This window comes from Mustelus asterias, chromosome 30, assembly GCF_964213995.1.
Source record: "Mustelus asterias chromosome 30, sMusAst1.hap1.1, whole genome shotgun sequence".
NCBI lineage: Eukaryota > Metazoa > Chordata > Chondrichthyes > Carcharhiniformes > Triakidae > Mustelus > Mustelus asterias.
The window spans coordinates 15,010,371-15,026,720 of record NC_135830.1 but is presented as its reverse complement, the minus strand read 5'-3'; the positions used below and the strand labels follow the sequence as shown (position 1 = coordinate 15,026,720).

General features: G+C 54.0%; 1 protein-coding gene across 1 annotated transcript; it reads left to right on the top strand.

Moving 5' to 3' along the window:
* The first annotated feature begins 400 nt into the window (after nucleotides 1-400).
* On the top strand, nucleotides 401-15,418 carry LOC144481069 (uncharacterized). Its single transcript, XM_078200722.1, has 2 exons — nucleotides 401-487; nucleotides 10,933-15,418. Exon 2 carries the CDS (start codon nucleotides 11,510-11,512, stop codon nucleotides 12,599-12,601), a length of 1,092 nt encoding a protein of 363 aa, XP_078056848.1. The 5' UTR covers nucleotides 401-487; nucleotides 10,933-11,509; the 3' UTR covers nucleotides 12,602-15,418.
* The last annotated feature ends 932 nt before the right edge of the window (nucleotides 15,419-16,350 follow it).

The window sequence follows — 16,350 nt, the reverse complement described above, 5'->3', positions numbered from 1 at the left end:
GACAAAGCCGGCGCACTGACCATTGTCTGTCCGGGTCTTCCAGCCTTTCCCCTTGGACAACAGCTCAGCGCGGCTGGAGGGCAAAGTCCCGCCCACCCCCACGTGGGGCTCCGCCCCTCATTGTCTGTCTGCGGGGGATTGACCAATGGGAACTCTGGAGGACCGGAAGGACTCTGCTCCGGTCCTGCCTCTCACAGGCTCTGGCCAATGGGCATCCTGGAGGACCGGAAGGACTCCAGCCTCCAGCCAATCAACGCTCCTCCATTGTCTGAATGCGGAAGTGGACAATGAGCTTGTTCAGCTGCTCATTCCTGCCCAGCAAAACTAACTGCTGCTCTCTCTCTGAATGAAGATTGAGCTTCAGACGGCCTGAGACGTGCCTCCTCTCGGACAACACCCAGTTTTGTTTCCGGGGTGAGGTGGATTCGTGTTCGCCCGTGTAGCGGAGGGCCCCGGGTCGGAACCGGGCGGAAACTTTGGGAGGGAGGTGAGCTGCTGCCTGTTGCCTGGCCTGCCTGTCGCCTGACCTGCCTGCCTGTCGCCTGGCCTGCCTGCCTGTTGCCTGGCCTGCCGCCTGGCCTGCCTGCCTGTCGCCTGGCCTGCCTGCCGCCTGGCCTGCTTACCTGCCTGCCTGCCGCCTGGCCTGCTTACCTGCCTGCCTGCCGTCTGGCCTGCTTACCTGCCTGCCTGCCGTCTGGCCTGCCTACCTGCCTGCCTGCCGTCTGGCCTGCTTACCTGCCTGCCTGCCGTCTGGCCTGCTTACCTACCTGCCTGCCGTCTGGACTGCCTGCCTGCCTGCTGTCTGGGCTGTCTGCCGTCTGGACTGCCTGCCTGCCTGCTTGCCGTCTAGCCTGCCTGCCGTCTGGACTGCCTGACTGCCTGCCATCCGGCCTCTGGAGGGTGCGCTCTCCCCGGGGGGAGGGAGGAAGAGAGGACAGGGAGTGACTGGAGGAGAGGGGGGGCGAAGGCGTTTGGACTGTCTCTTTTCCATCTGCAGTGGGGGGGGTGAAGACCTTTCCTATTTCCCCTACCCACTACTGCTGCCCCCGGGACCGGGACCCCCTCCCCTTTTCCCTCCTGACTGGGGCACCGGCCTTGTGCCTCATCTCCCTCCTGCTCCTCCAACCTCCTCTCTCCCTCTCTCGCTCCGGGGAGAGAGCACCTACACCCTTCCCCGCCTACCCCACCCTGCCTTATCTTCCCCATCCCACATACGCCCTGCCGTGCATCTGGGCAGTCTCGGGGTGGGCGTAGCACTTCCCCTGATACAATGGCGACATCACCAGCGTCGCCGGTGGCAGGGCCTTCTCGGCCCACCTATGCGGGCGTGGCGGCTGCCAGAGCCCCCGCCGCTCCCAAGGCCCTGCCGCCATTCTCTTTAATCACGCGGCAGCTCGGGGTGAAGTGCTACGCCCACCCCGACATGTCTATCGAGGCCTGCGTTAAGGCAATGGCTGGGGTTGTCGGCCCCTCAGCCATTGTCGCGGCCTCTAAGATGTACGGCCGGGCCGTATTCTTCCTGAAGGCCGAGCGGGCGGTTCGCCTCGCCCTGGAAAAGGGGCTCACGGTGGGCGGGACGTTCCTGGCGGTGGACCCATTGGAGGCCACCGCCCACAAGATAGTAATATCGAACGTCCCGCCCTTCCTACCAAGTGAGCTCCTCCTCCCCCACCTCCATCTACTGGGGGAGGTCAGGTCCGGGGTGCAGCCGATCCCGCTCGGCCTTCGGGACCCCTCCCTCCGCCACATATACTCCTTCCGGCGCCAGGTTTTTGTCCGCCTGGCCCGGGAGGAGGAACTGGAGGGAGGGTTCAATGTCCCCCACGAGGGGACCACGTACCGGGTCTTTTGGTCCGCGGACGGTGTGCGGTGCCATGCCTGTAAGGAGGCGGGGCACGTGAGGAAAAACTGCCCCGTCTCCAAGGCCGCCGACCACCAACCCAAGGCGGCCGCAGCTGGCACCGCAGCCCCCTCTCCCCCCAAGCGAGTACCATCTGCCCCCCCGCGAGGGGAGGCCACGCCGGCAGCAGCTGCCACCTCAGCTGCCGGCGGGGGGGGAGCGGAGCCCCCGCGCGGCCAAAAGGCCCAGAAGGGACCTACAAAAAAGAAGGGGGGTACCGGAACCCCGGCCCCCAGGGAAAACACCCCAACCACCCCGGCAGCCGGCTCGGGGACCGCCTCAGTCTCCACCTGCGCCCCCCCCCCCCCACCACCACCACCATCTGCCGGGCCCGTGGGCTCTCCGGGGCCTAGTGCTGGGTCCGGCGCCCGGGATCATGGGCCCGAGCATGGGGGGGTAAGCGACCCCGAGCCGGCAAAACTGGCGACGCCGCCACCTCGGGGGGAAGTGACGGGAGAGCAGGGGGGGCGCGGCAAGGCGAAGAGGGGCGGAGGGCGAGGGGTCTCGCCTGCCCGAGGGCAGGTTAACAAAAAGAGGCGGGGCCCCTCGGGCACCGTAGAGTTCGAGGTCTGCGTGCCCCTCCCCCCTTGTGAGTCATCTCCTGCCGTGCCCCCACCTGTCTTTGTGCCTTGTCCCGCGAAAAAAGGGGGCAAGGCACCCTGTAAATCCAAGCATGTGTTGCCTCAGTCCCCCGGCGAGGAGTCTCCGGGGCCGGGTGGTAGCGGGGCCCCCACGGTTCCGTTCCACCCGGCCGGTTACAACCCGGAGTTCTTCTTCAGTCTGTCGGGGGACTGGGGCGACACTCCAATGTTCATGTCCTCGTGCGGCGGCGGCGAAGAGACGATCCACTCGTCCTCTCCGTCCCGACCTTGGACGCTGGACATCCCCAACCTCAGTCCGAAGGATACACCGGACCTGGGGGGTGTCCAAGCGTCTGGGGCGGGGGGGGCGGCTGGGCCGCCGTCGCACGGGGGCCCGCAATCCGGGAAAGGTGAGCCCGGGGGGAACCCCTCCTCCACCGATCCTGGGGGTGGGATCGGGGAGGGGCTAGGGCTAGTTGGTGGCTCCGTGCCGCCCGCCGTACGTCCTGCGGCGGGGGACTCGGAGTCGAGGGGCGACCGCCCTGAGGAGGTCAGCGGCTCGGTGGAGGGCACGGGGACACTTTCAGAGTCTGCCCAGAGCGAGGCGGGGGACTCCCTCGTGCCCCCCACCGAGTTGTCCCTCATCCCCTCCAAGGACCTCAGGGTCTTTATCCGTAGCCATTCCGGTCGCTCCGACATAATCCGGCTAGCCCTCGGCCGCTGGCCGGACCTGGCGCGGCTCGTCCGGTCCGTGAAGGCATGCTCGCATGCCTCCGCGGGCCTGGAGAAAATAGAGCGGCGCTGGGTACTGCGGTTCCTCCACAGGCTCGAAAAGGTGGGGGGTGGACTGGTGAGAATTGCGCCAGCGCCCCCCACACACCTAGTTAAGTGGTGACGGTGGCACAAAGCTGCTGACATGAAGGTGACCATAGCCAGCCTCAACATCAACGGCAGCAGTGGGCCACACCGCAGGTTCCAGAACTTCTCGGTCCTCCGTGACGGGAAGTATGCGGTGTGTTTCCTGCAGGAAACCCACACCGTTCCGGGAGACGAAGCCCAATGGCTCCTGGAGTGGCGAGGGGGGGTCTACATGAGCCACCTCACGCTCGCTTCTTGCGGGGTGGCTATCTTGTTGGCCCCGCATTATAAGCCGGAGATCTTGGGGGTCAAGGAGCCGGTGCCAGGCCGGTTGCTGCACTTGACGGTCCGTGAGGGGGGCGTGGTCATTCACTTGCTGAATGTCTACGCCCCGACCGCTGGACCGCAGCAAACGACTTTCTACGAGAAAGTGTCCGCTCACATCGACACCATCGCGGGGGGCGAATGCATTATCCTCGGGGGAGATTTCAACTGCATCCTCGAGGCACGGGACCGCACCGGCCCCTGGCTGCGCACTCCGGCGGTGGTGAAGTTGCGGGACCTGATCGGGTCCCACGACTTGGTGGACGTCTGGAGACATCTCCATCCTGGCTCCAGCGCCTTCACTTTCGTGAGGCCTGGAGTCGGAGCGTCCAGGCTCGACCGCCTTTACATTTCGAAGGCGCACGTGTCCGGCGTGTCCTCGGTCTCCATGCGGCCGGTGTCGAGCACGGACCACAGCCTGGTGTGGGCGGACTTTGCGCCGTCTCGCATCCGGCGGGGGTCCGCGTACTGGCACTTTAACAACACGCTGCTGGAGGACGAGCGCTTCCTGGACTCGTTCCGTCGATTCTGGGCCGGCTGGAGAAGGAAGCGGGGAGGCTTCCCCTCCTTGAGGCTCTGGTGGGATGTGGGCAAGACTCACGTCCGTACCTTCTGTCAGGGGTACGCGAGGGGGTCGACAAAGAGGCGGAAATCCAGGCTCGAGGAGTTGGAGAAGGAGGTGCTCGACCTGGAGGCACGTCTCAGTCGGCCTGACGCGGACCCGGCCCTGCGTTCGGAGTACAGGGAGAAGAAGGACGCACTGCGGGACCTGCAGCTTGCCAGGTCTCGCGGCGCGTACGTGAGGTCGCGGCTCCAGTTCCAGGTGGACCTGGACCGCGGCTCCCCCTTCTTCTACTCGCTGGAAAGAGGGCGGGCTAACCGTCAGCAGCTCCTTACGCTGCTGGCCGACGACGGTTCCCCCGTCTCGGATCCGGAGGGCATCCGGGCCATTGCCCGGGAGTATTACACCTCGCTCTTCTCTCCGGATCCGTCCAGCGAGGATGCCCGCAGACTTCTGTGGGAGGACCTGCCGCAGGTCGGCCCGGAGGGCGTCGGCAGGCTCGAGGCCCCTACCACCATGGCCGAGCTGACCGGCGCCCTAAATGGCCTCAGCCGGGGCAAGGCCCCTGGGCTGGACGGGCTGACAGTAGAGTTCTTCAGGGCGTTCTGGGACGTCCTGGGGAGCGACTACGCGGGGGTCCTGGGGGAGAGCGTCGCTACCGGGGAGATGCCCCTTTCGTGGCGCAGGGCCGTCATTGCCCTGCTGCCCAAGAAGGGGGATCTCCACCTGCTCAAGAACTGGCGCCCGGTCTCCCTCCTCAGCACGGATTATAAAATCTTTGCCAGGGCTATGGCTTCACGCCTTGGATCCGTGCTGGACCACTTGATCCACCCTGACCAGTCCTACACGGTCCCGGGCCGTTGCATACATGACAATCTCCACCTGGTCCGGGACCTAATCCATCACACCCAGAGGGCTGGTCTGTCGGGCGCCTTCTTGTCATTAGATCAGGAGAAGGCGTTCGACAGGGTGGAGCACGAGTATTTACTCGGGACTCTGCGGGCATTCGGGTTCGGGACGCATTTTGTCGCCCGGATCCGATTACTGTACTCTGCCGCAGAGTGTCTGATTAAGGTTAACGGGTCCCTGACGGCGCCCCTTCGCTTCGGGAGAGGAGTACGGCAGGGCTGCCCCTTGTCCGGCCAACTGTATTCCGTATGCGTGGAGCCATTCCTGCGCCTCTTGCGGAGGAGGTTGTCAGGTTTGGTCCTGCGCGGACCGGACGTAGGGGTGGTCCTGTCAGCTTACGCCGACGACGTGCTCCTCATGTTCACGGACCCGGCTGACCTGCGGAGGATGCGAGAATGCCAGGCGGTGTACTCCGCCGCGTCCTCCGCCAGGATCAACTGGGCCAAGTGCTCCGGACTCCTTGTCGGTCCTTGGGAGACGGACCCCCTTCCGGAGGAGCTCAGGCCTTTCACCTGGAGCAGGACCAACCTCCTCTACTTGGGGGCCCATCTCTGCCCAGCCGAGGAATCCTGGCCGGCGAACTGGCGGGAGCTGGAGGCCAAAGTCTCCGCCCGCCTGGGTCGCTGGACAGGACTGCTCCGAGTGCTGTCCTACGGGGCGCGAGCTCGCGTCATAAACCAGCTGGTCGCCTCCATGCTGTGGTACCGGCTGGTCCCTTTGACCCCTCCCCCTGGCTTTGTCACCGATATCCAGAGAACCCTCGTGCGGTTCTTCTGGGGCAATCGACTGCACTGGGTCCCTGCTGCGGTCCTGTATCTCCCGCTTGAGGAGGGCGGACAAAGTCTGGTGTGCCTCCGCACTCAGATAGCGACCTTCCGCCTCCAGGCCCTGCAGAGGTACCTTTACGTTGAGCCCCCTCCACAGTGGTGTGCCATGGCGACGTATTTCTTCCGCCAGTGGCACGGCCTCAATTATGACGTGCAGCTCCTGCATATCGAACTGGGGCGTGCTTCGACCGCCCTGCAGGAGTTGCCCGTCTTTTACCAGGACCTCCTCACTGTCTGGAACAAGGTCGCCTCGCGACGCAGCTCTCCCCCGTCAGGAGTAGCGGCTCTTGTGCGAGAGCCGCTGCTCAGGAATCCGCTCCTCCAGCCGTATAACTTCAGGTGGCTGGCGGAGAGGGGGGCTGTGGACGCCGGGGTGACCAGAATCGGGGACGTGCTCGATGGCGGAGGAGCGGGCTGGATGAGTCCCCGCGTGCTGGCTGAGCGCACGGGGACGTCCGTCCGGCGCGCGGCCAAAGCCATCCTAGACCTTAGGACGGTCGTGCTCGGCCCCGAAACTGCACGCAAACTCGAGGCGGCGCAGGCGTGCGGTGGGATCCCGCCCGAGCGTTCCCCTGTTCGGGCGGAATTCCACATTGGCCCAAAGCCTCAGCCCCCTCCCCTGGGTGAGGTGCCCCACAGCCTGAGCCGCCTCGCGGAAATGCCCTCCGTGCCTTTTTCTACCGCGCGGAGGCGTTTCCTGTGCGGGCTGCTGCTGCACACCCTCCACTACCGCCTCCTCGCCTGTCGCCCGGATACACCTTGGCGGGCCTTGTTGCCGCCGGGCGGCGGAGGTCCCCGCTGGAGGTCCCTCTACGGAGGGATCTCCCCCAATTACGTCGGGGACCTGGGGTGGAGGGTGATGCATGCAGCAGTTCCGCACAACCGTAGGATTCACTGGTTCACGGGCTCCGAAGACTGCCCTTTCTGTGGCCTTGTGGAGTCCGTGGACCATGTCTATGTTGAGTGTCTTAGGCTGCACTCCCTTTATGTTTTCCTGAAGAACCTTTTATTGATGTTTTGTTTACACTTCAGTCCCACGCTCCTGATCTACGGACACCCGGTGCGGAGAGGGGAGGGTCGGGATGGCGACCTCCTCGTGAACCTGCTCCTGGGCCTGGCGAAACGCGCCATTTACCGGTCCAGGCAGCGGGCGATCGAGGGGGCCGTCCATCCTGACTGTCTTCCCCTCTACCGCGGCTACGTTCGCGGCCAGGTGTCCCTGGAGAGGGAGCATGCGGTGTCCACGGGCGAGGTTGACGCTTTCCGCGCCCGCTGGGCACCGCAGGGGTTGGGGTGCATTATTGACCCTGATAATCACATTTTAATTTGATGTTTTTAAGTTTCCTTTGCATTTTGATTTCTGTTCGGGCTGTTCCCCCTCCTTTTTGGGGAGCTGCCCCTTTTACTTAGTCCTGATTTAATTTGAGTTTGTTTACTTGGTTTGACCTAAAAAGAGGTCTCTCTGAATGAAGATTGAGTACAGACAGATTCAAACTTCCTTCTGTCTCCCACATCTGTGAGTAAAACACTTTCTTTTATCCCCCTTTCCAATTCTTTTCTCATTCTGGGGGAAATTGGGGACTTGCAGCAACTGAAGGGAAAGGAAGTGAATCCAGGGAGGCTGCACACTCTGGAAAGGTTGGCCCAGGTCTCTCTCTTTCTGACTTAAAGACATTGAACATAGAACATAGAACATTACAGCGCAGAACAGGCCCTTCGGCCCACGATGTTGCACCGACCAGTTAAAAAAAAACAAAAAAACTGTGACCCTCCAACCTAAACCAATTTCTTTTCGTCCATGAACCTATCTACGGATCTCTTAAACGCCCCCAAACTAGGCGCATTTACTACTGATGCTGGCAGGGCATTCCAATCCCTCACCACCCTCTGGGTAAAGAACCTACCCCTGACATCGGTTCTATAACTACCCCCCCTCAATTTAAAGCCATGCCCCCTCGTGCTGGATTTCTCCATCAGAGGAAAAAGGCTATCACTATCCACCCTATCTAAACCTCTAATCATCTTATATGCTTCAATAAGATCCCCTCTTAGCCGCCGCCTTTCCAGCGAAAACAATCCCAAATCCCTCAGCCTCTCCTCATAGGATCTCCCCTCCATACCAGGCAACATCCTGGTAAACCTCCTCTGCACCCTCTCCAAAGCCTCCACATCCTTCCTGTAATGTGGGGACCAGAACTGCACACAGTACTCCAAGTGCGGCCGCACCAGAGTTGTGTACAGTTGCAACATAACGCTACGACTCCTAAATTCAATCCCCCTACCAATAAACGCCAAGACACCATATGCCTTCTTAACAACCTTATCTACTTGATTCCCAACTTTCAGGGATCTATGCACACATACACCTAGATCCCTCTGCTCCTCCACACTATTCAAAGTCCTCCCGTTAGCCCTATACTCAACACATCTGTTATTCCTACCAAAGTGAATTACCTCACACTTCTCCGCATTAAACTCCATCCGCCACCTCTCGGCCCAACTTTGCAACCTGTCTAAGTCTTCCTGCAAACTACGACACCCTTCCTCACTGTCTACCACACCACCGACTTTGGTGTCATCAGCAAATTTGCTAATCCACCCAACTATACCCTCATCCAGATCATTAATAAATATTACAAACAGCAGTGGCCCCAAAACAGATCCCTGAGGTACACCACTTGTAACCGCACTCCATGATGAATATTTACTATCAACCACCACCCTCTGTTTCCTATCCGCTAGCCAATTCCTGATCCAATTTCCTAGATCACCCCCAATCCCATACATCTGCATTTTCTGCAGAAGCCTACCATGGTGAACCTTATCAAACGCCTTACTAAAATCCATATATACCACGTCCACTGCCTTGCCCCCATCCACCTCCTTGGTCACTTTCTCAAAAAACTCAATAAGGTTAGTAAGGCACGACCTACCTGCCACAAAACCATGCTGACTATCACCTATCAATTCATTACTCTCCAAATAACTATAAATCCTATCCCTTATAATTTTTTCCAACATCTTGCCGACAACAGAAGTGAGACTCACCGGTCTATAATTCCCGGGGAAGTCTCTGTTCCCCTTCTTAAACAATGGGACAACATTCGCTAACCTCCAATCTTCTGGTACTATACCAGAGGCCAACTTAAACAATGGGACAACATTCGCTAACCTCCAATCTTCTGGTACTATACCAGAGGCCAACGACGACCTGAAGATCAGAGCCAGAGGCTCTGCAATCACTTCTCATTGACATCCTTTGCTCCCTCAGCTTGACACATTGATTTGTCTGGCTAAAAGGATGGTCCCTTTCCTAATGTTCACAATTAAAGGGCTGGTTTCCCCAGGAGATGGCTGACATTTAAGAGAACAATAAATTAATATAGGACAGAGATATGTCGAGTGTTGTTACATTGTAGATTTGGTATAATATTTATGGTTCTGTAACAAAGTACATTTATTATTATTTCTCGTTTTGTAATGTAGCACTGAAGCTATGTTATATATTTCCACTCATCGAGTCATTACAGCGCAGAAGGAGTCCATTCAGCAACTCGAATCCATGCCGACTCTTTGTAGAACAATCCAGTCAGTCCCATTCCCTTTCTATATTCCCTTTCCCCTGCAACTTTATTTCCTTCATGTGCCCATCTGGTTTCTGAAATATATTAAAGGGGACAGTAAACTAATATAGGACAGAGATGTGTCTGATGTTGGTTTTTTTTAATTCATCCTTGGGACACGGGCATTGCAGGCTGGGCCAGCATTTATTGCCCATCCCTAATTGCCCTTGAACTGAATGGCTCGCTGGGCCATTTCGGAGGATGGTTGAGAGTCAACCACATTGCTGTGGCTCTGGAGTCACATGTAGGCCAGACTGGGTAAGGACGGCAGATTTCCTTCCCTTAAACTCAAATTCCACCATCTGCCGTGGCAGGATTCGAACCTGAGTCCCCAGAGTATCAGCTAAGTTTCTGGATTAATAGTCTAGCGATAATACCACAAGGCTATCAGCTCCCCTGTTGTTATATGGTACAGATTCGATATATTATTTAAGCTCTGTAATACAATGCACTTATTATATCTGGCTGTGTAATTTTGGACTGCAGCTATATTTTATATTTCCAACAATCTCTTCCCTCAGAGAATTGTTAGTATCTAGATTTCTCTTCCATAGGGACCAGTGGAGGGATTGAATATATTCAAGGATGAGTTAGACAGTTTTTGAATGACAAGGGAGTCAATAATTATTGGGAACAGGCTGGAAAATGGAGAGAAAGCTCAGATGAGGAAGGATTTCTTCACTCAAGGATGTGGTGATGTTTTGGATTCTCTACCCCAGAGGACTATAGAGCCTCAGTCATCAAAAATTTTCAAGAGAGGGATTGATAGGTTTCTAGATATTGAAGATATCGATGGATATGGGGGCAGTGTGGGGAAAATAATGCAGAGGTAGATCAACCAATAATCTCAATGAATGGTTGAGCAGACTCGATGGGCCGAATGCTGACTGCAGCTCCTATTTGTTATGATTTCTGTGCTGGACAGGAAGCAGTGAGCATGGATCTGTCAATCAGCCTCAATCAGCACCTTCAGGAGAATTGGGAGGGTGAATATTAGATACAGCAGAGTGAGAATGGAGGGAGAGTGTGTGGGATGGAGATTTACAGCTTTTGGGGAATGAGAGAGGAAAGAATGTTCATTAGAATCATAGAATTGCTGCATCTTATCAACCGTCCCTGAGCTTTCACAATGAATCCCACTTCTGAGGACACCCTTATCTCTGACTTGTCTGTACTGCGGGCAGTCTCACAAAGCAGCTGCCTGTGTGCTGATATGGGAGGCCCTGCTGGGCAAGTTTAATGCTCCATGACTGTGTCTTTAATGAATGCTCCATAGAAACTAGAAATGTAGATTTGAATTTCGATCGTATTCTGAATTGTGATGTTTTTTTTCTAAATTGACTTACAGGATATTAGACAAGGAGAAATCAGACAGAAATCTCCAACATCACACCTAGATCTGACAGAGTGACTCGATTTCTTGAGACCTGAATATCATTGGCCTTTGAATCTAGCAGGAGAAATGTTTGTTTGGCCTCTTGGCTTCAAAAGATTGTAAACATCACTGTGACTAGAAATGCACTGAGATACACACACCCGAGTGAGAGTGTTCCAGTGCACTGAGTGTGGAAAGAGCTTTAACCAGTTACACAGCCTGAAAATACATCGCAGCATTCACAGCGGGAGAGACTGTACCCGTGTTCTGTGTGAGATTTAACTGATTGTTTAACCTGGAGAGTCACAAGGACACCCGCATCAGGGAAAAACCGTGGAAATGTGGGGACTGTGGGAAGAGATACAGGTTCCCAAATGAGCTGGAAATTCATGAACGCATTCACACTGGGGAGAGACCATTCACCTGCTTTGTGTGTGGGGAGGGTTTCACTCAGTCATTCAGCTTGCAGAAACACAAGGTCACTCACACTCAGGAGAGACCCTTTAAGTGCTCTGACTGTGGGAGCGGATTCAAAAGCTCTCGGGAACTGATGGGCCACCAGCGCATTCACACTGAGGAGAGACCGTTCAGCTGCTCTCACTGCACAAAGAGGTTTAGAACATCATCCGGTCTGCGGAGACACCAGCGAGTTCACACTGGGGAGAGGCCATTCACCTGCTCGGTGTGTGGGAAGGGATTCACTCATTCATCCCACCTGCACAGACACAATTTCACTCACACCAATGAGAGACCCTTTAAATGCTCTGACTGTGGGAGTGGTTTCAGAAGCTCTGGAGAACTGCTGAAACACCAGCGCATTCACACTGAGGAGAGACCGTTCAGCTGCTCTCAGTGCTCAAAGAGATTTAGAACGTCATCCGACCTGCAGAGACACCAGCGAATTCACACCGAGGAGAGACCGTTCACCTGCTCTGTGTGTGGGAAGGGATTCACTCAGTCATCCCACCTGCAGAGGCACAATTTCACTCACACCAATGAGAGACCGTTTAAATGCTCTGTGTGTGGGAAGGGATTCACTCAATTATCCCACCTGCTGACACACAAAGTCACTCACACCCAGGAGAGACCCTTTAAATGCTCTGACTGTGGGAGTGGTTTCAAAAGCTCTGGAGGGCTGATGTCCCACCAGCGCACTCACACTGAGGAGAGACCGTTCAGCTGCTCTCACTGCACAAAGAGGTTTAGAACATCATCCGACCTGCGGAAACACCAGCGAGTTCACACTGGGGAGAGACCGTTCACCTGCTCTGTGTGTGGGAAGGGATTCACTGTTTCATCGAACCTGCGCGCACACAATCTCACTCACACCAATGAGAGACCGTTTAAATGCTCTGACTGTGGGAGCGGATTCAAAAGCTCTCAGGAACTGGTGTCCCACCAGCGCATTCACACTGAGGAGAGACCGTTCAGCTGCTCTCACTGCTCAAAGAGGTTTAAATGGTCATCCAGCCTGCGGATACACCAGCGAGTTCACACTGGGGAGAGGCCATTCACCTGCTCTGTGTGTGGGAAGGGATTCACTCATTCATCCACCTTGCTGAGACACAAAGCCACTCACTCCAAGGAGAGCCCTTTAAATGTTCTGCCTGAGAGGCCGGCTTCAGAAGCTTTCAGGAACTGATGATCCCGAGCATATTCACACCGGGGAGAGGCCGTTCAGCTGCTCTCACTGTTCAAGGAGGTTTAGAATATCATCAACACTGCTGAAACTCCAGTGAGTTCACACCGGGGAGAAACCATTCACCTGCTCGGTGTGTGCGAAAGGATTTACTCAGTTATCCAGCCTGCCCAGACACAACATCATCACACCCAGGAGAGACCCTTTAAATGTGGGCGTGGCTTCAAAAGCTCTCGGGAACTAATGTCCCACCAGTGAGTTCACACCAGGCAGAGGCTGGTCACCTGCTCTGACTGGGAAGGGATTCACTCAGTCAGCAAACTTGGTGAAACACCAGTGAGTTCACAAGTGATTCCAGTTCTGGGATTATTCTTGTGAATCTTTCTTGCCCCTTCTCCAGTGCCTCTATTTCCTTTTTCTAAATGGAGATCACAAATAGAACGTAGAACAGCACAGCACAGGAACAGACCCTTCAGCCCACCATGTTGTGTCGAACATGATGCCAAATTAAACTATTCCTTTTTGCCTGCCCATGGTCCATATTCCTCTATTCCTTGCATATTCATGTGCTTATTTAAAACCCCCTTAAACGCCCCTATCGTATCTGCCTCCACCACCACTCCGAGCAGCGCATTCCAGACACCTACCACTCTCTGTGTAAAAAAACTTACCTCTCACATCTCCTTTGAACTTTCTTGATTCCCAAGATCCCCCTGTACATTAACTGTATACTTATCCTTAATAGTTGATCTTCCAAAGTGCAGCACCTCACACTTGTCTGGATTAAAATCCATCTGCCATTTCTCCGCTCATATCTGCAGCTGATCTACATCCCACTGAAACCTTTCACAACCTTCTACACTATCTACAACTCCATCTAGCTTTGTGTCGTCTGCAAGCTTACTAACCCACCCATCCACGTTTTCATCAAAGTCATTTATATATGTCACAAATAGCGCAGGTCCCAGTACGGATCCCTGCAGAACACCACTAGTCACGGACCTCTAGCCAGAAAAACACCCTCCACCACTACTCCCTGACTTCTATGGGCAAGTCAATTCTGAATCCAAGTGGCCAAGTGACCGTGAATCCCATGCATCTTAATCTTCTGGATGAGCCGACCGTGAGGGACCTTGTCGAAAGCCTTACTAAAATACATGTTCACAACATCCACTGCTCTACCCTCATCGATCACCTTCGTCATCTCCTCGATAAAATCGATCCAGTCAGTAAGATGTTGACGGTGCTCCCACTGCAGTCCTGTGATGAAAATATAGACTGGTTGGTGAAATGTAGATAACAGGTAGAATTGATATCTAATGAGGACTTTATACTTTAGAATTGAATACAGGGCTCATTGTTACTAACGGGGAAAGAAGGGTTAAAACCCTTACCCAGAACCCTTTTCACACACACGTGGACATCTCTGAATCTGACACACACCAAATGGAACGTTACACAAGGGGCTGGAATTCACTGGAATTTCTTAACAACCTTTCAATAGAAATGTCCTGGTACCGACTGTGACAAAGGACACAACAGACAGCAAGAACCAGGAGGAACCTTTAACCCAGAGAATGTTAATAACCTTGTTCAGGACACCGGTGCCAGGCACAGGAGGATCCCAGGAAAAACGGACCGTTTAATTTCTGTCTGTTTCACAATTCTAAATGACTGATTCTTTAACATAGGAATGTTTAAAAACAGCATTGTGATATTCCAAGGTCAACTGTGTCTGGGAAAGGGGCACACTGATGTGTTTTTATTTTAAACAGGAGGATCCATTGAAAAGCAGCTCTGGGCGATATGAGCACCTCCTGACCTCCTTTCAATTCATTTCAAATCACCCATCGCTTTCCGTGGAATATTCTTTATTCTTTCCTGGGATGTGGACACTGCTGGCAAAGCCCCAGCACACGTTGCTCAGCTCCTAATTGCCCCTGAACGGAGTGACTTGCTCAGCCATTTCAGAGGGGCAGTTAAGATTCACCCACATCGCTGTGTGGGTCTGGATTCACATGTAGGCCAGACCGGGTAAGGATGGCAGATTTCCTTCCTTAATGGGGAACATTAATACGGTGAACCGGACAGGTTTTTACAACAATCAATGATAGTCTCGTAACGGTGACCATGAAACTAACTTTATATAATTCCAGATTGATTCACTGAATTCAAATCCCACCAGCTGCCTGTCCCCAGATTCTTTGCTGGGTCTCTGCATTACTCGGCCAGCGACATTCCCACCACCTCCCCCTGAATGGAATATTCCACACAACCCCTTTGTTAAACAGGAAGGAGAAAAGAGAGAGGTTTCGACATTTCACAGAAATCAGGCAGTCTGCAGTTAGCCTGGAAGCCGTCAGTTGTGGGACCAGGAGCTGTGAACCAGCTGTGGGACTAGAAGCCCAGAGGGCCATGAGGAACCAGGGCTGTTCCTAATGTTTAAATCCCTCCAGAAGAAGGCAGTGAAGCTCAGGCCTGGACTGAGCAGTCCACAGTTTTGAGATCTTAGAGGAAAGTTAGAAGGTTGTTTAGTGGGAAACTAATGGAAGGACCTCATAAAAGTTTGGAGAATAGCTGGAACACGGAGGAGAATTAAAGTGAATTCTGGGGAGCTTTGACGTACCTTCCATATATTCACAGGAACAGAAGTGAATGAACCTTCAGGATATCATTAAGTCTAAGGGAAACCTAGGGGTAGAAGTTAAAAAGTAGAACTGAGTTTATAACATAAGTCTTTCTAAACTACAGTGTTAAGTTTGCAGTGTTGGTTTTTAATTTTCTTTTGTTTTATATATCCAATAAAGTTTGTTTTTGGTTAAATGCATAAAATCTTGTGGTATAATTCTTACAGTTAATTATTAGCTTTTTGAATTTCTCTTTAAACATTAACGGTCCCAACCAGGATCATAAAAATACACAGAAAATATGTCAAACAAATCAAAGGTCAAACAATATAATTTCCCTTACTTTGTATGGCTTCGCCAGCTCTCCCTTCAGACCCTTTATTTTGGTTTAAAACACTGGTCTTAGACCCACACTTCTCCCCTTCAATTCTATCCTGTTGTCAGATATGGGTTTGGCTCCAATCTCAATTGTAATCCTGAAGTCAGTAACCCATTGGAATAAGTTGTGAAAGGAATCTGCAGTTCCTGAGGAGTTACAGAACATTCCAGGTACAAAAATGTTGTCACAGAATTTAATCGTAATAAGTACAAAATCACAATATTTAAACACAGTGGATCAGTCCACTCACTCTGGAACACCAACTCTTTGCTTTTAGTTGACTGTGGCTGTCTGCTGTTCTGTTGACCAAAGTCTATCTTCTTACTTCATGCTGTGTCGTGTTGCGCACCGAGCTCCGGAAAATTGTCACTCATTAACCCTGGCTCACAACTATCTCTGTGCGGCATTCACTCATTCAGCTTTGTCACTCGTCTCCTGTGGTTCTGAGTGGCCCAAGCAGCACATGATCAGTCCCTGATTGGTTAAATGGTGCATGATCAATGTTTGATTGGTCCCTGAAGGATATTGGTCATCTTGCTGATGTCACTTCCTATTAACTCATAGAATCCCTACAGTGCAGAAGGAGGCCATTTGGCCCATCGAGTCTGCACTGACCACAATCCCACCCAGGACCTATCCCCGCAACCCCACGTATTTACCCAACTAATTCCCCTGACACTAAGAGGCAATTTAACACAGCCATTCAATCTAACCTGCACATCTTTGGAGTGTGGGAGGAAACCGGA

Bases quoted from the DNA above. Each gene is read 5' to 3' on its own strand.
- LOC144481069 (XM_078200722.1), top strand. From the start codon at position 11,510: ATGGGCCACCAGCGCATTCACACTGAGGAGAGACCGTTCAGCTGCTCT.